The sequence below is a fragment of the Pan paniscus genome, chromosome 2 (assembly GCF_029289425.2).
Source record: "Pan paniscus chromosome 2, NHGRI_mPanPan1-v2.0_pri, whole genome shotgun sequence".
NCBI classification, from domain to species: domain Eukaryota; kingdom Metazoa; phylum Chordata; class Mammalia; order Primates; family Hominidae; genus Pan; species Pan paniscus.
Genome location: NC_085926.1, coordinates 56648409 through 56672490, shown reverse-complemented (window position 1 = coordinate 56672490; position 24082 = coordinate 56648409). Strand labels below are relative to the sequence as shown.

The 24082-nt window shown below is 39.2% G+C and overlaps 1 protein-coding gene across 9 annotated transcripts in view; it reads left to right on the top strand.

The window, feature by feature from the left end:
* The first annotated feature begins 1917 nt into the window (after positions 1-1917).
* Positions 1918-24082, top strand: part of TASOR (transcription activation suppressor) — a 63687-nt gene continuing 41522 nt past the window's right edge. For 8 of the 9 annotated variants that reach the window (XM_003818719.6, XM_034956697.3, XM_008972073.5 and 5 more), the window contains exons 1-9: positions 1918-2941; positions 11907-12052; positions 13926-14018; positions 15491-15563; positions 15845-15936; positions 17080-17241; positions 19258-19382; positions 22065-22096; positions 23147-23252. In XM_003818719.6, the coding sequence (XP_003818767.2) occupies positions 2611-2941; positions 11907-12052; positions 13926-14018; positions 15491-15563; positions 15845-15936; positions 17080-17241; positions 19258-19382; positions 22065-22096; positions 23147-23252 (1160 nt within the window). In that variant the 5' untranslated portion in view covers positions 1918-2610. Of the gene's footprint in view, positions 2942-11906; positions 12053-13925; positions 14019-15490; positions 15564-15844; positions 15937-17079; positions 17242-19257; positions 19383-22064; positions 22097-23146; positions 23253-24082 lie in introns of those variants that run through there. The other variant, XM_034956698.3, reaches the window with a different exon arrangement.

Below are 24082 nucleotides of genomic sequence, written 5' to 3'. Positions count from 1 at the left end.
TACTCTTTACTAACAACCTGTGATTGCTTTATGCATAGCCTACGAGCTTACAAGTAGAGTTGCCTTTTCTTGAGTGGATAAGTGGTGGCATTAGCATGCAATTAGTTGTTTTTGTTTGTTTGTTTTTAATAGAGACAGGGTCTCACTTATTGCCCAGTCTGGGCTTGAACTCCTGGGCTCAAGTGATTCTCTTGCCTCCACCTCCCGAAGTAGGATTTTGACGTGAGCCACACCTGGCTACAATTAGTTATTTTTGAATTTGATAAAAATGAGCTTTTAGGGATGCCTTCAATGAATCAACAAAAAAGAAAGTTACCAATTTGGGACTGCAATGTGAGTTTCTGATCTTCTGTACTCTCTTTTAAATCAGGTAAAGCCCTTCCCCCAACTAAAAAACTTTTTCTTAAAATAATGTATTTTCCCCTCAACCTAGACCTCAGTTTTTCATTTAAACATATTTTTAAAATGTGTGTGTGTGTTTTGAGACAAAGTCTCAGCCCAGGGGGGAGTGCAATGGTGCCATCTCAGGTCAGTGCAACCTCTGCCTCCTGGGTTCAAGCAATTCTCAAGCCTCAGCCTCCTGAGTAGCTGGGATTACAGGCATGTGCTACCATGCCCGGCTAATTTTTGTATTTTTAGTAGAGATGGAGTTTCACCATGTTGGCCAGACTGGTCTCCAACCCCTGACCTCAGGTGATCTGCCCGCCTCGGCCTCCCAAAATGCTGGGATTATGGGCGTGAGCCACTGCGCCTGGCCTAAAATGTGTTTTTAAACTATTTACTAATAATGGATTTACACTCTCTTTCGTATGATTTACTAAATTGATTCGAATAGGTTGGGCAATTCATGTTTTTTTTTAATATCAGCTGTTAAACAGTGGTAATGTTTATTAGAGGACAAAAGAATCCAACTTTCGTGTTGCCCTTAGGAATGCTCTTTAAGCCTGGGGCTTTATTATGATGATAATTTGGTCTGTAAACTCCTTGGGAGACAGTTTGAGACTAGAGATCTGGGTCTCAAACCTGATCCTGCTGCTTGGCGACCCTCAACAAAATGTCAGCCCTCTGTTGCTTCGTCCATAAAATGAATAAAAGTGCACAGCTGCTGTGAAAATTAGGTCTTAGAGAAGCAGTCAGTGCAGTGCTTAAGTACTTACTGGGAGAGTTAAATAGACCCGGTTTCAAATCTTCGGTTTGTTACCATAATTTGTCCAGTGTCTTGCAACGCTTCTTTCAAATTGTGCAAACTAGTATCTACCTCATGTCTGTTGCTGTGAGGATTAAATGGAGACAATGCACGTAAATCACTTGTCCAGTCCGTGTCTAGCACACAGAAAGCACTCAGTAAATATTGGCTGTACTCACGATAACCCGTGATAGTTTATACTGATAAGGTAGAAACTACTATGTAAAGGGCTCTTAACTATGAAGTTGTTCCCTTTATGGGAGAGCGACGACCTGCTGTGTATTTTTTAATGTGACCGCAAGTTTATTTTTTCTTTAATATACATTTACTATAGGAAAACGTTGATGAACGTTCCAGTGGAAGAAACAGTAGAGTTAGAGGTTTATCAGTGGCCAGATTTTTAACAGAAGTAACCATAGAAAGGGAACAAATGGAGGCCAGGTGCGGTCTCCATGGCGTGGGGGGGGGGGGGGGGTGGGGTGGGGTGCGACTAAATGAAAAAAATGGGAAAAGTTAACAGCCTCCTCCCCTCAAACTCCCCAGAACCAAATCCTGTTAACACTAGGTTGTTAAGTCCCATCAGAGGATCTCAGGTGAAAGTGCTTGCTGGAGCTGTGACACTTGGTCACACCCTTTGAGATAAAAGAGAAGGCCGGGTGCGAGTAATCTATCATAAAGATACAAGATCCGGAGAGAATAGCAGGTCGCAAAGGCTGTCGAGGCTTTTAGGCTATTACCGCCTAGCCCATTCTTTTATCTCCTCTCCAGGTTTTTGTACACATGCAAATAGTTCATAAAACCGAGATCGTCCCGCATCCACTGCTCTGAAGCCCGTTTGGGCCGAGATAACTCGTGCGCAGAGGAAGGGTTTTGCCCACAAATGGGCGACGCCTGCGCTCCGGAGAAGAGGCCAAGCTAGTCTCCGTCGCCTGCAGCGCGGCGGGGGAATCCCCGGGAACCCGAAGATCGCCAGGGGCCCACGCATTCCGCAGGCCACGGCTGCGGCGTCGAGGTCCTCGCGGGGCGTTGCGGTCGCCCCTTTTGGCGGGCTCGGGCGCCCCGAAACTCCGCCCCCCGGCGCGGTATATCCGCACTCGCGGAGGCGGGTGCCGCGCTCCCATTGGTGGAGTGGCCCGCGGTGGCCCCGCCCCCTCCCGGCCCCGACGCGCGCACGTTGAGTGGCGGGGGAAGGCAGAAGAACTGCCCGAGCGAGGAGCGGCTCCGAGGACCGGGCAGCACGTTTGGGGTGCCCGCTACAGGGCCCCCCAAGAGGCTGCCAGGTCGGGAGCGCAGCCTGAGGCCACGGGGGGAAGGGGGTGGGTGGGCTGAGAGCAGCTCGGCGGCGACACTGGCCCGCCGCCCCTTCCCCCCACACCCGTCGACCTTGTGGGCAGAAGCTTCCCAGAGCTCCTTAGGCCGGCGCGATGGCGACTGCTGTGGAGACGGAGGCCTGTCAGCCGACGGATGCGAGTTGGGAAAGTGGCGGCGGCGGAGACGACGAGATGAAGCAGGCGCTTCCGGAGCTTGAGTCCTCCCCACAAAATGGCGGCGGCGGCGGCCTCAACATCGCTGAGCCCAGCGGCGGCGCTGGGCCTGAGGAGAACGCGGGGGCCGAGGCCGCCCAGAGCCTCAGCCACGAGCAGCCTCAGGACTCCTCTGAGGCGGGCGCGGCCGCCCTGCCCAGAGGCCCCGAAGAGCCCGAAAGGCCTGTTAGGAGGAGTTTTCAGATCCCCAGGAAGAGCAGAGAAAAGAAAGGTGGTGCCTCCCCTTCTTCTCAACCCCCTCTCTCTCTCCCCTCCATCTTTTCATTAGAATCTTTCTATCTCCTCTTCCCACACCCATCCGAGATACGTAAACACGCATGCAGCGCCGGCCGCCTCTCCCCTCACCGCCACGGCCGCCCAGCTGCCGCGTTTGGTGCGAGAGAAAGCGGTGGAACCACGCTCCCCTGCTGCCCCTCCCCGCGGAAGTTGGAAGTAGCTCAGGTTTGAAGCTTGTCCGTAAGGCTGCAGCTCCCAGAGAGGAAAGATGGTGCTCGGCGCCCCTCCCTCCCAGCCCCTGAAAGCAGAGAAGCCGTTGTGTCCTCCTAAGGATGCTTCTGAGAAGTCTCGCTATGGAAATAGCCCGTGGCCATGGATTCTGGGGCTTTCTCCAAGGCCATTGCCAATGTTCTGAGGACCATGAGTGCTTCTCCCCGTGGAAATTCTTCAGTTCTGTGTGTCTACTTGAAATGTGCTTGATGTCAGCGTCCTCCCTTATTTAGAAATCTCTATTAGTAGATGTGATCCATGCACACTGCTGTTTTCCATCACACTTCATTTCCATGTAGATTTTTCCCCCTTGTTTTTGAAGCGTTAGATTAAATAGGTCTCTCTCTCTTTAAATTCGAACTTAGTATTGTTTTTCTTATATTTGAAAAGAATGGAAAGGTAGGTTCTTGGAGCAGTAATTTCCCAATGGAAAAAAACTAATGAGAAGTTACCTTATTCTCAAGAGTCACCAACTTGGTCTTCTAGATGGTAGAACTTCAGGTTAAAAAAAAGTCCAGTCTTAGTTTTTGGAACCCATATGGAAACAGTTACATTAATTACTTGTACCTTTAAAAAATCTTAATGCCATATTGTTAATATGGAGTCAGAATTCCTAATGGAGGTCAAAATTAGTATCGTTTTTTGTTATTGGGGTATTATTTTTTAACTATCCAGTAAATTTTGGATATTCTGAATTTAGACAACTTCCTTTTTGCCCTACTGTGTGGTTAGGTTTTCATTATTTACTTTGGAAAATAATAGGATTTGTTTTTTTCCCGTATCTTTTCCATCCATCTGGTATAGAGTCTTGGCTGTAGCATTATACTGACTTTCCATAAGCATCACCAGTTCCATTTGCACTACTGGAATTGTTTGAGCCTTTTATTGGAAAAATACAAATAAAGTTCATTTGTTTGGATGGCAAAGCCAAGAAAATACTTGGTGTGAGAAACCATGTTGACAAAGATGAAGTTAACCTTTGGAAATTAGCATGAGGAATGTTTCTAGAAATATCTTTTGAGTTAATGTAATTTTAGGGTTCAGAAAGATACTTTTAAAGGTCAAGACTCAGTTCTTTTCGTGTATTTAGTTAAAATTTGAGATGTATGATTATAGTCGGTATGAGAAAAGTTCCCAGTGTAATCAATTGGTAGAGAATAGGTAGGAAGTACATTCAAATGGGCTCTGGTTATGAGGTAGGAGGTGGAACTATTTTTTTTCTTCACAGCTTGATAAAAGCCGTTTGAAATCTATTTTTAAGGTTTAAGTGCCTAAGAATATGGACAAACCGTGATTTTTTTTTTTTTTTTTTTTTTTTTTTTTTTTTTTTTTTACTGTTTGTTAGGACCAGAAGATTGGCCTAGAAACTCTTCAAAATTTAGTTTGAAATGTGGGAAGGCAGTAGGAACTGGAAAGGCACTGTGTTTGTGTGTTTTTTTTAAATTAGATAAAATCCAGAGATTGTTGTAAAATAGACTTCAGTTGAACATACTAAAAGTGGAAATAATTGAGGGATTAGGAAATATAAATCTAGCTGTTGTCCCCCATAGTCTTGTACCTCTTGGGTAAAACTTGTATTTTCCATTTTTACTTACAGACAAAAGTTGGGAGGAAAATATATCGCAGTGGACTTTGTCATGATTAGTGAAAATGAGCAATTTTTAACTTGTGTAATTATTTATGCCCTGAACACCAGCTGTTCAAATAGTAAAATAGCGATTTAAATAGAACTTTAAAAAATTAAATAAGCAGCTATTTTACCACCATGAATTTTATCTTGTTCAAGCTGAGAGAAGTTAGTGGTTGCTGATAGAATTTAATACATAAATTCAACTTTATTAAAAAAAATTCATAAACAGTGTAGGTTCTGTTGCATTCATATTTTAATATGGTAGACCTTTTCTTGTGACTGTGCTTTTCCAGTGAAATTTAAGATTAGGACTTAAATATTTTAATACCTTAAAGGTCACTGCTATGCAAATACAACTTGACTCAGAAAGTTCTTTTTTTGGTCTTGCCAGTAGTGTGACATCCAAAATAACTGCCATTGTAATTGAGTAATAATATTGGCAAACACTTGTATAGTGCCTAATAAGTTGTGGGCATTGTTCTAAGCAATTTACATACATTGACTAAATCTCAACAATGTTTTGTGGTAGGTACTATTCCCATTTTACATATGAGGAGACTAAAGTACTGAGAAGTTAGGTAACTTGCTTCAGGTCACACAGCTAAGTTGTGGAGATGGAATTTGAAGATAGTTGTAGAGTACTTTTACTACTATAAAAAAGAAAAATCTTGCTACCCAGTTTGAATAATCTAAGGGTTTAAGTTAGCTGCTTTTGACCTGACCTGTTAGTAACAAAAACTGTTCCCCCCCCCCCCATTAAATATAGAAATATTTAGTATGTTTTCATCCTTGGGGAATTTTGACATTCAGAAATTATGTTTACTATCAACATTTGGTTAGTACTGACATACTAAGTGCGTCTTTGACGGGAAAGGTATACATTTTACTGTTTTTGATGTATGTTATTTATTGGCTGAGGCATGATTCTTATATTTAACCAAATTGTAGAATTTAACCAAATTGTAGAATTGCATTTTGTTGGTAGATATTTCACTATTGCCTTCTTTAAATCTAGTGAGTCATAAAAAGTAAATTAAAATTGGTAATTGCATTTGATGTAATTTTTCCCTCCAGAGTTCTTGGGAAATGGAGTAGCGATGATTCACTTTCTGGAAAACGTTTATTGGTTAATGTTTTTGTAGGGTCCAAGGGAGTCTCAAAAATTAATTGCGCTCATGCACTAAGTTTCCATACTGGTTTAGTCCAGAAGTAATGGCTAATTCTCCTAACCTCCATCTTCCCCCACAAAATTTTCACTTGCCTTTTTGAAGCCATTGGAGCCAAGTCTCATTCTTAAGAAAATTTCCATGGTATTTCATTAGTTGTATATGGATGAGTGGGTTCTGAGAACAATAGCTCTCTCCATACATAATAGCAAAGTAATCAAGGTAAAATTTACTTTGAGCTATCCTCAGTCCAAAAAACTTTGTTTCGTATTTGTACTCTTGATTCCTGCCAGCATATTCATTTCTAATTGTACACTATGTTCAACCTTGTTGATGTAGAGATGAAGTACCCACTCCTAAAGTATTGTGTGTGGTAATTTTTTTTAGAATGAAGAAAAGTGATTTTAAAAAAAGATCTTACTGTGAAGAACAAATGGATGGAGAGTGGTTGTATTATAATCATTAATAGGCGTCAGCTGTGAATTCAGAGAAAATTTCAGATCCTCAGCCTCTTCTTGCTAATTATTTCATCATCTTCTATGTATTAGTTACTTTAAATCAGACAATTGTTTATTTGTACTTTGTATGACCCATTTGTATGTCTTTTTTTTTTTTTTTTTGGAGTCAGAGCCTCTGTTGCCCAGTGTTGGCGATCCCGGCTGACTGCAGCCTCTGCCTCCTAGGTTCAAAGGATTCTCCTTCCTTAGCCTCCCCCAGTAGTTCGGATTACAGGCATGTGCCACCACGCCCAGCTAATTTTTGTATTCTCCTTAGAGGTGGGATTTTGCCATGTTGACCAGGCTGATCTGGAACTCCTGACCTGAAGTGATCCGCCCTCCTTGGCCTCCCAAAGTGCTGGGATTACAGGCATGAGCCGCCACACCCAGCCCCGTTTGTATGTTTTGATAGGAATGGTATGTCTTTTAAGTTTAGCTTTTTTAAATTTATGTATATATGATAATATTTTTTGTGATACATGTATACATAATACAAAAAGATCTGCCTTAACACCAAACAAATTGGTAAAACTAATTGATGAAGATGTTCTTTGATTAAGGAACAAAGCTGTTTGATGACCTAAATTATATATCAATGCCCACTGCCTTTATAAATACAACCTTCAAATCTTGAGTGTGGGCTGGGCATGGTGGATCATGTCTGTAATCCCAGCACTTTGAGAGGCCGAGGTGGGCGAATCACGAGGTCAGGAGTTTGAGACCAGCCTGGCCAACGTGGTGAAACCCTGACTCTACTAAAAATACAAAAAATTAGCTGGGCCTGGTGGTGGGTGCCTGAAATCCCAGCTGCTCGGGAGGCTGAGGCAGGAGAATAGCTTGAACCCAGGAGGTGGAAGTTGCAGTGAGCCAAGATCGCGCCACTGCACTCCAGCCCGGGCAACAGTGCAGAACTCCATCTCAAAAAAAAAAAAAAAAAAAAAAATCATGAGTGTGTTTTGTATGATACTAGTAATAAAAAATATTTGATGATAGTATGGCTAAGAGTCAGGAAATTTGAATTCCAGTTGAAATTCTATGATACTGTCAGTTTCCTTGTTTGAATTATAAATCTCTAAGTGCCCTTCTAAATCTGCTCTTCAGTCTCGTAAAATACATCTATAATTAGTTTGTAAGTAGGGAAACCTTGTGTGATCAGTAATCAACTTAGCTGTTCTTCTGACAGGCATTTAATGGAAATCGATTAAATAAGCAAAATTACACATTTCTTAATGTGTGAAAGAACTTCTATTGCTACTGCTGTTAACCTTTATAAAACAAAGGGTGTTACGACTCTTGGCCCTGTTGTCTCTAGAGGAAAATTAAAATCAGAAAAAATTAAGAAATTTGAGAGAAGATAGGAAGGTAGAGCAGTATTAGAACCAAATTCTTTGTTCTTTCATATTAACTTCCTGTGTCTAAGTGTTGTATATGATTTCTAGTCTATAAAGTGAGGAAACAGTCATTTTTCTAGCTCTTGACATGATTGGACATTGTATGTCTAATACCCATATGCACACACATCATATATTTCAGGATACAAGAAAGGGAGCTTAACCACTTGAATTTGAATCCCAGCAGCTTGATTCATTCATTAACCCTGTAACCTTGGGCCAACTCAAAGGCTACTTGTCTCAGTTTCAATTGAGAAACGGGCATGTTGAACTTCATAGTGTAGTTTTGATGATTGAGATGATATATGTAAAGCTCTTAGTACAGTATTGAAGGTGGTACTTAACCACTAATGGTTAGACAGTAACTGTCAATCTAGAGAACAGTGTATTGAATACTGAGTTCCCTGAGTGAAATGGATGATTCATATACATAATGCTTTCCCTATTTGGATAGACACAGGGTTGTTTATTATTACTACCTCAAATAGTGACCCATAATTGAGATTTTTGACTTAAATATTTTCTTTAAAAGGAGTGACAGGATACATTGATCGAGATACATGTAGTGTTAAATGACCTCTGAGGACATAAAATAGACTACCAGAAAATGTACATTCAGAACATGAACTTAATAAATTTTCTGAACTGCTGTTAGCAGCAAGTTGACTTGAAATCCTTAAAAATAGTTGCAGGATAATTTTATTATCTTAGAAATTATCACCAGAAAAAATGAGAAATTATAACCGGCCTAACGAAGCCACTGAGGCATTTGCAATACAAAATAATTAGGATACAGATATTTATTGTTAGAGCTAAAATGCTTTTTCCTTTTCATTTGCAATAATTTTTTTCCTGTCAGCTGTCATTTTTAGTACATTGGACATGACTTGGACATTGCTTTAGAGTCAACTGGAAATGTTAAGTACTTTGAGAATAATTTGGATGTCAACTTTTATGCAGATTCATGATTTGACTAATTTTTTACTTACGATTAGATTAATGGTAGAAATTGTATTGGGTAGCTTAACTAATGAAAATTTCTTTTATGTAGACTAACATTTCATAGAAATTGGCAGCCATGTGATACCTTTTTTTGTGTACATTTTATATATCTGAAGTCATTTTGTTTAGAAACAAAATCGTGTAAAACCCAACTTTTAAAATCATAACCCAACTTTTAAAATCATGCTTGGCCCACTTTGGTTGTGAAAGCCTATAAAGACCTCCACATGCTGCTTTCCTTGCCAAGTTTTTCACAGTTTAATTGGGGACAATTATCACAAAGATAAGATGTTTTTGTCCTACGTTCCATAACACAGGTTTGAATGAAGACAATATATGCCTTCTACCCTCTTTTCTGAGCTTTCATTTGTGTTTCGTATATTACTGAATTGTCGAATTTGTGAAAGAGTCAATTTTAAATCACAGTCATTTAGTAGTAGAATATATTGTTACCATTTTTAAAGCTCTTGACAAAATTTCTCATTTTCTTGACTACTTAATATATTTAGGGCTGGCACTCACAGGTCTAGCTACTGGGATATGGGAAACACGAGTAATGAGCAAGGCAGGTACAGTTCCTGCTCTCATGGAGCTTACAATCAATAGGTTACCGAGCATATTCGTCTGCTACAAGTTTGATTATAGGACACTTTGTGTTGAGTAGTCTTGTTCTATTTGAGTACTTGTTTGAGCTTACTCCTGTTTATTTTTTAATTGTATTGGTATAACTGTTGACTATTTTTTTCGTGCACAGTTCGAAAATAGTGGTAACCATTTGTTTGTACACATTGTGCCATTGAAAACTACGTTTTTACAGACACTTATGTAATATATACATGCTTTGGTAAATGAATGGATGAATGGCTCTGTCATTTGACATGTCTTTTAAAGTCTAATAATCATGTATAAAAAAGATAACAGTTCGCTGCATCTGTTACCTTTAGGAGTATGTACAAGTGGAACATTATGTTTCAGTAGTGACCTGTTTTGACTGTTACATTCTTGACCCTTATTAAATAGTGTCTTGAAAGAAATTAAGGTAATAGAGAATAACATAGTTTCTATGAGTAGTTCTCTCTACAGTGAAAAGTGGTTCCTTTTTGATTTGGGGAAATATATATATGTATAGACTTTTAGGTGTATTAGTAAATTAAAGTATTTTGTGCATAAGATGGAAATTTGAGGTTACTAGACCAGTAATTCTCAAGAACTAATTGCATAGTTGATTTAAATGTTTTAAAAATTAAGTGGGGACTGGGCACGGTGGCTCATGCCCGTAATCCCAGCACTTTGGGAGGCCGAGGCAGGTGGATTACCTGAGGTCAGGGGTTCGAGACCAGCCTGGCCAACATGGTGAAACCCCATATCTACTAAAAATCTAAAAATTAGCTGGGCGTGGTAGCAGGCATCTGTAATCCCAGCTAGTTGGAAGACTGAGGCAGGAGAATCGCTTGAACCTGGGAGGCGCGGAGGTTGCAGTGAACCGAGATCGTGCCACTGCACTTCAGCCTGGGCAACAGGAGCGAAACTCCATCTCAAAAAAAAAAAAATTCAGTGGGATGTAGAATGGTTGGGGATGTGGAGGATAAAAACTTAAATGTCCTGGCTGGGCACGGTGGCTCATGCCTGAATCCCAGCACTTTGGGAGGCCGAGGCAGGTGGATCACGAGGTCAGGAGATCGAGACCATCCTGGCTAACACAGTGAAACCCCGTCTCTACTAAAAACACACACACACAAAAATTAGCCGGGTGTGGTGGTGGGTGCCTGTAGTCCCAGCTACTTGGGAGGCTGAGGCAGGAGAATGGTGTGTACCTTGGAGGCGGAGCTTGCAGTGAGCCAAGATTGTGTCACTGCACTCCAGCCTGGGTGACAGAGCGAGACTCCGTCTCAAAACAAACTTAATGTCCTACTATGTGTCAGATGCTATGCTTAGAGCTTTTTCCACTTGTTGTCTCGTGTGGCATGTGGCATATAGTGGTTATTAGAGTAGCTGGAGTTTGCCGTTTTACATATGAGAGAGCTGAGCTATATAAGTAATTTATTTACCCGCATATTACTCCAAGCCAGTAATGCTAGGTCTGGTATTTGTGTCCAGCTTTGACTCTAAAGCCCCAAATGTTTTCATTTTACTAAGTTGTCATAATAAATGTTCTACTACTTTTTGTGGATTATACAAGAAGCCACGTGAGTGCAGCATTTTATTTTTTATTTTTATTTTTGAGACAGGGTCTCGCTCTGTCTCCCAGACTGGAGTGCGGTGGGAGAACGTGGCTCACTGCAGCCTTGAACTCCTGGGCTCAAAGGATCCTCCTGCCTCAGCCTCCCAAGTAGCTGGTACTACAGGCATGCACCACCATGCCTGGCTAATTTTTTTTTTTTTTTTAATGGTTTGTAGAGACAGGGTCTCACTGTGTTGCCCAGGCTGCTCTGGAACTCCTGAGCTCAAGCAGTCTTGCTGCCTTGGCCTCCCAAAGAGCTGGAATTACAAGCATGAGCCACCAAGCTTTTTTTTTTTTTTTTTTTTTTTAACTTAAAGACCAGTGTGTCAGTAACAGCATATTTTGTTACTTCACATAACGTCTTAAATGCTTTTATGGTCTCATACATGGTATAGGTAGTTTGCTGAGATACACAGTCTGAGACATACTTCAGTGTAACATAAAATAGGAGCTAAGTTGAGTATAAACACAGGTTCTTTTAAGAGTCTTTAAGCAATTTAGGTTGCCTAATATAGCATGCCTAAGGTTTGCAAAATTGCACCTTCCTTGTCTATGTATGTAATGCCAGATCCTCATTGTTGAAGGAACTGGTGTATGTAGGCAACTAGTTTTACGTTTTTTTTCAATGAGTTAATAAGTATCTCTTTTGCGTATCACAAAGTAAGATAGCCTTGATGCCTTTTTTCATGGTATTTAAAGTTACATTAACCCACAAAAATATAAAAAGCTATATTTAAGATGGAGTAATGTTAAACATTTTAAATGTTTGTTTTTTTATTTTAGCACTTTTCCAGCCATTAACTCCAGGCTCTCGAGAATTTGAAGATGTTGTAAATATTCTCCATTCTTCTTACCTTGAACCAACCTCAGTAACAAATTTTAACTACAGACGTGCTTGCTTGGTACACAATGAGCTTTTGGAAAAGGAGGTATGTTTTAAATTATACTTACTGTAAGATTGTTTTCAGAACCCGTTAACAGCCTGGGAAAAAAATGTTCTCTAGAAATACTAAAATTTTTAGGAAAACCAAATCACAAAGGGAAAACAAGTTTTTTTTTTTTTTTTGGAGACGGAGTTTCACTGTTGTTGCCCAGGCTGGAGTACAGTGGCGCGATCTCGGCTCACTGCAGCCTCTGTCTCCCTGGTTCAAGCAGTTCTCCTGCCTCAGCCTCCAAAGTAGCTGGGATTACAGTCATGTGCCACTGCACCTGCCTAATTGGGAAAACAAGTTTTAAATGACATCTTTTTTTTCCACCAGATGTTGCTGTAGCATTACATTTATCTGCTGTGTTAAATTGTTACTAATATGCAATTATGTAAAATAACTTTTTAACTGAAAATCTTAAGTATAGAGATAGCTTACTAGCTAATGGTTCAATTGTAAATTCAGCTGAGCATGGTGGCTCATGCCTGCAATCCCAGCACTTTGGGAGGCCGAGGTGGATGGGTCGCTTGAGGCCAGGGGTTTGAGACCAGCCTGGCCAACGTGGCAAAACCCGTCTCTACGAAAATTAGCTAGGCGTGGTGGCACATACCTGTAATCCCAGCTTCTTGGGAGGCTGAGGCAGGAGAATTGCTTGAACCTGTGAGGTTGCAGTGAGCTGAGATCGTGCCACTGCACTCAAGCCTGGGTGATAGAACAAGAACTCTGTCTCAGATAAATAAGTAAATAAATAAATTGTGAATTAGTAGGGCTTTTTGCTCTTTGAGTATTGTACATGTTAATTAAATGCCTAAATTGGAAGGTAATTAATGAAGTCTAATATATGGGTGTGTTTGTTTTTAGGACATGCTTAATTTTTTCCACAATTATTGCCTGGTGGCTATATTAGGATTTTATCATTAGTACATATTCTTAGTGAAAAAGTTCAAACAAAGAAGAATAATTGAGCATGTTAGACAGTGAACTTAAGTTTCATGTACAAATTAGAATATTTGAGTTTTGATTTAGGAAAAGCCAGAGTGTATAGATGTTTTGAAATATTTGATGCATAATGATTTCCGATGGACCTGAAATACGAATTTTTTATTTTTGCAAGTTGGTTAACCAAGTGGTACCAGGATTTAATTTTGAAAGGTTCCCTAAAGGGCACTGAATCCCAGAGAAAATTAAAATCTTAGTAGTTTCAATTGATGTGGTTTCATGGTATGGTAGCGATTATTTGTTAATTTCATATGAAAATTTAGTCTGAAGATACATTAGTTATTAAAGAGCAGTAATAGCCTGAATATAAAATGTTAGCTATTTTATATTTTAAATGCATATCTATTTTATAGCTAGGAAAGCCAGTGGTTTAGGATAACTTAATAGTTCCAACTAGTTAGAAAAAGTCACTCTTCCATCCTATAAATATGTATGGAGCACATCTTATGTGCTTGGCATTGAGAATACAGTTACAGAGAAAAGAAGCATTTTTCTTGTCCTAATTGAGTTTATAGTCTAGAAGTTGGTCATTCAGCAGATTTATTAAACCACCTGTTGGATGCAGTGTACCATGTTAAGTAAAATGGAAGATACAAAGATAATTAAAGCATGAATTTATAATCTATGGGAGAGTTGGAATGTGGTAAAATTATAAGATAAAGATTGGTGAGCATTAGATGTTTATTTGACTATATTAATATTATATATAAAGAGCCAGTTAAAATAGGGGAAAAACTGAAGGACAGAGAGTATAGAGAGATAGAGATTATTTTTCCATTTTGGTAGGTGTGAGATTTCTTGGAAAAAAAAATAAAACTTGTAGCTTGAAAAACATAATCACATGCTAAGTAGTTGTTATAGTTTTAATTTCATTTAGTTTACAGAAAAGCGAAGAGAACTGAAGTTTGATGGTCGTTTAGATAAGGAACTTTCAGAATCCTATGCATTTCTGATGGTTGATCGATACCAGGTGAGTTAACGCATTTTATAAAAAACAATTTGGGGATGTTTCCATTGTAAGTTACTAATTTTGTGATTATTCAACAGTATTCTTGACAATTATAGACTTTTTTGATATATAAGTGGAATACATGATTTAATGGGGCAAAATGTTTATTGTTTGTAATTTGTTTTTCAAATGTACTCAGTTTTTTCTCTGACCAGTCCTATTTTCTTCCCCTAGAATGTGCTTGATAACAATACTTTTCTCTTTATTTATTTATTTATTTATTTATTTATTTCTGAGATGGAGTCTTGCTCTGTCACCCAGGCTGGAGTGCAGTGGCGTGATCTTGGCTCACTGCGACCTCTGTCTCCTGAGTTCAAGCGATTCTCCTGCCTCAGCCTCCCAAGTACATGGGGTTACAGAAACACCCCCCCACACCTGGCTAATTTTTGTATTTTTAGTAGAGACGGGGTATCACCATGTTGGCCAGGCTGGTCTTGAACTCCTGACCTCATGATCCACCCACCTCGGCCTCCCAAAGTGCTGGGATTACAGGTGTGAGCCACCACGCCTGGCCTTTTTTCTTTATTAAGAAGACTGTCTTCTATATTGTTGATTATATGTGAGATTATCTTCTATATTGTTGATTCTATGTGCCTGGAACCATTTTTCCTTTTTTTTTTTTTTTTTTTTTTTTTTCGAGATGGAGTCTCACTCTGTTGCTCAGGCTGGAGTGAAATGGTGTGATCTCGGCTCACTCACTGCAACCTCCTTCTCCCAGATACAAGTGATTCTTGTGCCTCAGCCTCCCGAGTAGCTGGGATTACAGGACACGCCACCGCACCTGGCTAATTTTTTTGTGTTTTTAGTAGAGTTGGGGTTTCCCCATGTTGGCCAGGCTGGTCTTGAACTCCTGACCTCAAGTGATCTGCCTGCTTTGGCCTCCCAAAGTGCTGGTATTATAGGCGTGAGCCACCATGCCTGGTCTGTTTTTTCCCCTTTTAATCGAAGATATTTAGGTGGAATAATATTTTGCTGTTTCTAATTCTCTTTGAAAAGTAATGGTTATATATATTGAGTGGCAGGAGTTAAGAGTATCTGTCACACCTGGCATGAAGAAAAATGATTGAAAAGTAGCCAGGCATGGTGGCGAGCACTTGTAGTTCTAGTTACTTGGGAGGCTGAGGTGAGAGGATCACTTGAGCCCAGGAGTTCAAGGTCATGCCACTGCACTCCGGCCTAGAGGGCAGAGGGAGACCCTATCTCTAAAAAAATTAAAATGAAGAAAAATGGATTCTAGATATGGTTACTTTGAGAAGTGTAAGTCAGTTTTACATTAATATTTATAAAGTGGCAAATATATAAGATTTCTGTGATCTAGAATGATACATAGTTAAGAAGCTTTGTTTTTATTTAAACCAAGTTTATAAAATTATTTTTTCATGTTTTAAATGTTGTTATGACTGCAAGATGAAGTATTTTTTTTTTTAATTTAGGTTCAAACCATATGTGAAAAAGGATTACACGTGGGTCAGTCCAAAATAACAATTCTTGGCAGTCCTTCCATGGGTAATCTTTTTTCTTTTTAAATATAAATATCTACTACTAAGTTGCTGTCTAAAAATACATTGTCTCGTAATTTCACTGCAGTTGTTATTAAATTCATGCTTTATTATGTTCCCAGAAAAAGACTAGTCATAGGTTCTGAAATGTAAGATCAGTTTTATCTTTTGTTTCTGATTTTTGAACACCTCAAATTGATGAAGGATAACTTCTTAAAAATGTCTTATTTTAGTCCTAGTGATTTTGAAAAATATAATCAGTTTCCTTAATTTTTCCGTCTTTTCTAGGTGTCTATGTTTCTAGGTATGCTGATTTATTACAAGCGAATCCTTTGGACACGGGGGCAATGGGTGATGTTGTTATTTTTAAAATAATGAAGGTAATTTAAACTTACACACTTCATGTATGAAAAACTACACTTGATTTGGATTTTAATTTTTAGATGATGCTGTTTTTAGGAGATTGTTTAAAAGTTCATGCTTGTTAGTGTTTGGTAGTTAAAGATACTTTTGAAAATGGTTTATTTGCCATCTTTTTTTGTGTGTGTGTTGTTTTTTGTTTTTTGGTTTTTTGAGACGGAGTCTCGCTCTGTTGCCCAGGCTGGATGGAGTGCAGTGGCGCCATCTTGGCTCACTGCAAGCTCCGCCTCCCGAGTTCATGCCATTCTCCTGCCTCAACCTCCCAAGTAGCTGGGACTACAGGTGCCCGCCACCAAGCCCGGCTAATTTTTTGTATTTTTAGTAGAGACGGGGTTTCACCGTGTTAGCCAGGATAGTCTTGATCTCCTGACTTCGTGATCCACCCGCCTCAGCCTCCCAAAGTGCTGGGATTACAGGCATGAGCCACTGCGCCTGGCCTATTTGCCATCTTTGAGCTAAGCTAACTGTACTTAAGAGTTTGTTTTCCTTTCCAAAGAAAGGAATGTAGAGAGTAATATGTTGGTAATATGATTTATATTAGTGAAGAGTATTATGAATGGAGTTTCTATTTACTTGTTATTAAACAAGTTCAAATTTTTTTTTTTTTTTTTTTTTTAGTGATTAGCTTTTTCTTACTGCTTCAAATTTGGTAAAAGTGTTCTATGAGATATTATTTTATTTATTTTTTGGAGATGGAGTCTCACTCTGTCACACAGGCTGGAGTGCAGTGGCACAATCTTGGCTCACTGCAACCTCCGCCTCCCAGGTTCAAGCAGTTCTGCCTGCCATAGCCTCCTGAGTAGCTGGGATTAAAAGCGTGCGCCACCATGCACTGCTAATTTTTGTATTTTTAGTAGAGACGGTTTCGCCATGTTGGCCAGGCTGGTCTCGAACTCCTGACCTCAGGTGATCCGCCTGCCTTGGCCTCCCAAAGTGCTGGGATTACAGGCCTGAGTCACCGCGCCCAGCTGTTCTGTGAGATATTAAAGGGAAAAAATGGTTGGGATAGTTGATCTATATTCAAAGAAGTATTTCATAATATTAATGTTATATAGTCAACAATTAGGTTTAGGTAGACACTTAAAAGGTTTTCTCTATTTTAGGGTAAAATAAAGAGTATATATGACCCCATGGGCGTAAAAAGTTTGGAATCTATGTTAAATAAGAGTGCTTTGGACCCCACACCAAAGCATGAATGTCACGTGTCGAAGAATGCCAATCGAATTACATCACTTTTGGCTTACAGAGCCTATGAGCTTACTCAGGTAGGTGCCAGGATCCGTTGTAATGTTGTGATCTCATACCTGTTTGTTACCAAATCCTTTAAAATGTCTCCCTTTCAGTTCTCTCTGTCCCCACATTAGTCTAGACTCTGGTGTCTGCATATCACTTCCAGACTCCAGTGTCTGTTGCTGCTGTTTGTTCAGTGTTTTCTGAGATGTCTCAGAAACATACAGTGGGTCTTCAAGGTTACAGGGTAATATTTATAGACTCCCTAGTCTAGCTCTTCCTGCCAGTAGACTGTGACCTGGTTTTTATATGATCATTGCCCTCAACACACCTCATTTCATTTTGAAACCTTGGCATTTCCTGGCCTAGAAAGATCTCTTGCCTAATAAGATACTACTCATCTTTCAAGGTAAAGTTGAAACCCCTTGAAATAATCTTAATGCATAACATTTTATACTATTGATTTGATAGGTATTTTCTATCTTTATTAACATTTTTAAAGATGCAAACCTAGAACTATTTTTTAAGCCTTATTCAAGTATAATTGACATATACTACACATATATAAGAGTAACATTTGATGAGCTTTAGTGTTAAGTTTTTATATGAGGTTTGACTATAAAGCAATGGTTTTTTGTTTTTGTGTTTGTTTTTTTAAATAGAGATGGGGGTCTCACTGTTTTGCCCAGGCTGGTCTAGAACTCCTGGGCTCAAGTGATCTTCCCACTTCGGCCTCCCTATTCTTGTTTTTTAATTATTAGTATTTTGTTATTTTGTTTTGAGACGGAGTCTCGCTCTGTTGTCCAGTCTGGAGTGTGGTGACGTGATCTTGGCTCACTGCAACCTCTGCCCCCCAGGTTCAAATGATTCTCCTGCCTCAGCCTCCCAAGTAGCTGGGATTATAGGCACCTGCCACCTCACCTGGCTAATTTTTTGTATTTTTTTAGTAGAGATGGGGTTTCACCATGTTGGCCAGGCTGGTCTCAAACTCCTGACCTCAGGTGATCCTGTCTGCCTCAGCCTCCCAAAGTGTTGGGATTACAACTGTGAGCCACCACACCCAGCACCTGTTCTTTTTAACATTAAAAAAAATGTCTATAACCAAATAGACTGCTTGTGAAAAGTAGTAATGTTAACTTCCCTGGAAATGTTCTTTCTTTAATTTTTGCTTTATTTATGTAAAATAAAATTTTAAGAACTATTGTTGTGGGCTTTTAGCAAAAATTATATTCACCAAAGTCATTTGGGACTGACTCATTTGATTACTCTCTGGACAGTAGCAATATTGGTAGGTGTGAAGTATACATGTAAGATAGTTATTGGCTTTTCTAGAAGGACTTGCAAACTGGCCTTACGTTTTTAAAAAACTCCAGCCATTTTTAGAGCAATAACAACATTATTGAAATCAATAGTTTCCCAGGGGAATGGACTTTGAAGAACTGTACTACTGTGTTCATAAACTCAGGCATTCTTAAAGTGAAAATCACTACTCTGAAAGTTACAAAACTGTACTATACTGAATGTGGTGAAGAGGTGAAGGGGAAAGACTGATGGGTAATGGGAAGAGGGAAGGCTATCTTTGTCACCTATGTTCAGATTCTTTTCCGTATCTCCCTTTGCTACTTTGTTTGCAATTGGAGCCCAGGTGTGTTTTTCTTTTGAAATAGCAAAACCATAGTTTGGTTTAGTTGAGATTGTGTTCTTAGTATTTTGCTTTTTGTATTAGATTGGCTATTCTGAGCTGACCTGGGAGCTTAGGCTCTGTTTATAATATTTTTATTAGGAAACTCCCGGTGGTCAACTCTTCAGAAGTAAACTTTTGGAATAGTTAGTAATACTCTGGGATCTTACGCACTTAGATGCAGAATATTTTGTATCACAAAATGAATACAAAGTACTAATTATTTTAGTTAAATTGGCACGCAGAGCTTAAAGACATTTTTTGTCAGAAGTGCATATATGGTTTTCTATTTCTCAGAAATCAGGCAGTTAAATATAAGGTTTCACCTTGCCTTTTTAAAGAAGTTAATTTTGCATTTTCTTATTTTTAGTATTATTTTTATGAGTATGGCTTTGATGAGCTAAGGCGAAGACCAAGACACGTTTGTCCATATGCAGTTGTGTCTTTTACTTACAAAGATGATATACAAACTCCGAAGTTTGTACCTTCATCAAGGTAAGACTTAGGAGTTTTAGACATCATCCGCAGTGATAATTCTACTACAGATCCTGTACTACTGAGTTAGGAGGACCATTTTGTTTCCTTCCCATTTTTTTTTTTAACTTCCCTTGAAGTTGGTTGGAGACTGAAGTGTTTACAATGACTTTTAAATGGTCAGTGTGAAGAACAGACAGTTTACCATGTGGAAATAAATACAAGCTAAAATTTAAACCTCATCTCGCTAATCTCTTCCTTAGAAATGAAGGTTTGTGTAGTTGAGTAAGTGGCAGGTTTTGTTTGTTTTGAGATGGAGTCTCTCTCTGTCCCCCAGGCTGGAGTGCATTGGCAGGATCTCGGCTCACTGCAAGCTCCGCCTCCCGGGTGCACGCCATTCTGCCTCAGCCTCCCGAGTAGCTGGGACTACAGGCACATACCACCATGCCTGGCTAATTTTTTTGTATTTTTAGTAGAGACAGGGTTTCACTGTGTTACCCAGGATGGTCTTGATCTCCTGACCTCGTGATCTACCCGTCTCGACCTCCCAAAGTGCTGGGATTACAGGCGTGAGCCACCGCACCTGGCCAGTAAGTGGCAGTTTTAAAAAGTGAGATTTTGGCCAGGCGCAGTGGCTCATGCCTGTAATTCCAGCACTTTGGGAGGACGAGGTGGGTGGATCACCTGAGGTCAGGAGTTCAAGAACAGCCTGGCCAACATGGTGAAACTGTGTCTCTACTAAAACTACAAAAAAATTAGCTGGACGTGGTGGTATGTGCCTGTAGTCCTAGCTACTTGGGAGGCTGAAGCAAGAGAATCGCTTGAACCTGGGCGGTGGAGGTTGGCAGTGAGCCGTGATCGCACCACTGCACTACAGCCTGGGTGACAGAGCAAGACTTCGTCTGTATTTAAACAACAACAACAAAAAAGTGAGATTTTGTGTATTAGCACCCTTGGAAATGGGGAGCTTCTACAAAGGATGCTCATGCCTCACCACAAACCAAACCAAATATTTAGTGGGCAGTCAAGGCATTGATAGTTTTTAAAAGCTTCCAGGTGATTCTGATTGTCAGCCAGTGTTGAGGACCATCTGTTTCTTTTTTTTTCCTCTTTAGAGACAAAGTCTTGCTCTGTTGCCCAGGCTGTAGTGAGTAAAGCGGTGCAGTCATAGCTTGCTGCAGCCTCAAACCCCTGTGTGCAAGCGATCCTCCCAAGTAGCTGGGACTACAGGCATGCACCATCATGTCTGGTTTATTTTTAGTTTTCATGGAAATGGGTCTTGCTGTGTTGGCCAGGCTGGTCTCAAACTCCTGGCCTCAAGCAGTTCTCCTGCCTTGGTATTCCAGAGCACTAGGATTATAGGCATGAGCTGCCACACTTGGCCTGATGATTTCTTTCCTTTTTTTTGGTTTTCTGTTCTTGTGTTAGTATTTCTTAATAGCTCTAGTATAAGGTGACCAAATAGGAAGCAGTTACCATTTTTTTTCCCCATGTGTTGATTCTAAAAATGCTTTAGCCAAATGGAATAAGTAAATTTATAGGGATGTAGGTGAGATGGTCAAATGTCTGCTCATTTTTTACTTTGGGTGTCTATACATATTTGAAGTCATGTATGATATCTATTAATTTAGAAATACTGCTGTTCTAAAACCATATATCATGAAACATATATGTACATTTTTGAGGTTTACCTCTTTGTCAGTTTTCCAGATCAAATTATCTTCTCTTCCATTTACGGTCCTTCTTTTATGTAGGTGAATAATCCTTGGAAACCATCTATAGCCACAGGTACCAACTGACATAGTATGAAGACAGTTGTGGCTTTCATTTTTTGTGGCTCTAAATTTATGATCACTGTGATACATACTTTCACTATAGTGTTTTCATAAGTAGTCTTTAAAAGACATCCAGCACTTAAAATTATGAGGTCATGCCCCCAGGAATAATGACTGTTAATTTCTTTGCCTCCTCTTTGATTCCATCTCTTGACCTCTATATCATTTCAAAGGAGCATTGAGTGAACATCCATCCTTGTACCTTGAATATTCCATGAATGCTCCTGCTTCAGGGCCTCTGCATTTGCTGTTCTCTCTCTTTCCCCAGTAAGCTGCGTAATTCATTCTACATTTCTTCACGTATTTCCTTATCATTGAGGTTTCTCTGTTTTTTTTTTTTACCTCTATACTCTTATGTCTCTTTTTATAGCACTGAAAACCATCATGATCTGTTATATATCATTGTTTTCTGTCTTCCTCATTAGATTTATGTAGGTTGGAACTTTGTTCTGTTTATCTTTATAATCCTATTACCTAGAACTGTGCCTGGTAAATAAGAGCTTAGTATGTATTTACTGAATGATGAATTAATATATTTATATATCGACGCTGTGTCTTCTAATGTCAGCAAAATAATTGACAAGAGACTTTGGTGGACACTGTTCTCTCTTGGTTAATATTTTTGGAAAAAACAACTCCCTTAAATTTGGGTAAATGTGGTAATTTGAGCGAAGTAAGTACTTCTGTTTTCTCTAAGTAGACTTGGATTTACTAGACTTTGTAATGAGTAATTTCTTTGTTCTTTCTACCTGGAGGAAGGACTTAACTGTAGTATGCCATTAAAAATTGCACTTATATCATCTTACATGTTAATTTTTATGATTATACTAATGAGTAATGTTTTTCTTTTCTTTTAAAAAATTTGTAGATCTAACAGCTTTAATACAGATAGAAACATAGGTAAGAGATTTATGTTTCTTTAGTTTTATAAATGGAAAGAATAAGTACATATAGCAAAAGATTAAGTGCTTTGTATTATTTTTATAATGAATGAAAATCTGCAAAGTATGAAAAGTTATAATGTAGCATCAGCGCATTTGGTTGTCCAAGCATAAGATCTCCTTTGAAAATCTGCTACTGTGAATAGACTGAAAGGTTTTAGCACTTTAATAGAAAAAGATAAAAAATAAAACAGGTTTCATAACTCAGCTTTTTAAAAGTATTAAATTCACCAGAGGTGTAGGACTTAGAATTAGAGAAGATTGAAAGTAGCATTGACATTAAACTATTTTAAAGTTTCTTTGTTTTTTTTTCTTTTCTGAGACCGAGTCTTACTCTCGCCCAGGCTGGGGTGCAGTGGCGTGATCTCGGCTCACTGCAACCTCTGCCTCCTGGGTTCCAGCGATTCTCCAGCCTCAGCCTTCTCCTGAGTAGCTAGGATTACAGGCGCCCACCACCACACCCGGCTAATTTTTTGTATTTTTAGTAGAGTTGGGGTTTCACCAAGTTGGCCAGGCTGGTCTCGAACTCCTAACCTTAAGTGATCCACCCACCTCGGCCTCCCAAAGTGCTGGGGTTACAGGTGTGAGCCACCATGCCCAGCCTATTTTAAAGTTTCTTTATAATGAAAACACAATGAGTAGAAGATACAGGACACTGTAGGCATTCATATAATCAACCAGATTTCATACAGTGTCCCTTTGGAGGAAATACGAGATGAATAATTATCTTGTCTTTGCTCCCCAACTTTTCTGATACTGACATTTAGACAGATACATTTGTTATTCTTTGCAACTGGAATGATTTTGTAGGGGATAAATACCTGAAACAAAAATCCTAATATTTGAACTGTTAGTAAATAGAAGTGTAGAAGAGTCACTGTTTTTTTTTTTTTGCCTTCCTACTTAAACCTTGTTTCTAGATATTTTCCGTCTCATTTCTAATAAATGTGCACTCACTTCTCTGGGCTGCCAAGTGACTAAGCTGTGTCATTATATTCTTTTTATTTAGATAAATATAACTATACCTTGTGGAAAGGACAGCTTTTAAATAAAGGAAAACTTTTGTGTTATATTTCTCTGAGGTCAGCCACTCGTGCTTTTTTGCCTATCAAACTGTAAGTATAAGTAAAGAGCAGTTCGTGGTTGCTAATTTTATCACTTTCTTGAGCCTTTTTCCTTATTTCTTTTTCATATTTAAATTTTATTTTGGTTCATAAGAACTTCAATATAAATGTTGGTTTGTTTTTTAAAAGGTTGATTTGAAATTACGTGATTTGGCAATATGAGTCCTCTACGTCTCTGTCTTGATTTGAGGATAGGCTAGTCAGTACATTTACGGTATAAAACTTTATCTTTTTTTTTTTTTTTTTGAGATGGAGTTTCGCTCTTGTCACTCAGTCTAGAGTGCAGTGGTGCAATCTCGGCTCGCTGCAACCTTCGCCTCCCGGGTTCAAGCGATTCTCCCATCTCAGCCTCCTGAGTAGCTGGGATTACAGGGTCCTGCCACCATACCCAGCTAATTTTTTTTTTTGTATTTTTAGTAGAGACGGGGCTTTTGCCATGTCAGTCAGGCTGGTCTCGAACTCCTGACCTCATATGATCCTCCCGCCTTGGCCTCACAAAGTGTTGGGATTACAGGCGTGAGCTACCACGCCCAGCCTAAAACTTTTTCTTAGTGATTTAAGTCTGAAATATAATTTTTTAGTTTTATTCTAAGTAGATATATTTTTTTATGTAGCATTTTGAATATAGTAGACTTAAAAGTTACCAGTTCTTTGTTGGGAAGAGCTTTGATTTGGTGAGTTAAAATATATAGGCTGTTTTTAGTCCTATGCAGCATATGTTGGTATAGAAAGGTCTAAAATCTCTTGCTTCCATCATTGTGGGCCTTTATAAACATGTGAAGATTAACAGTTTATACTTCAGTTGTCCTTAATAAAATGAC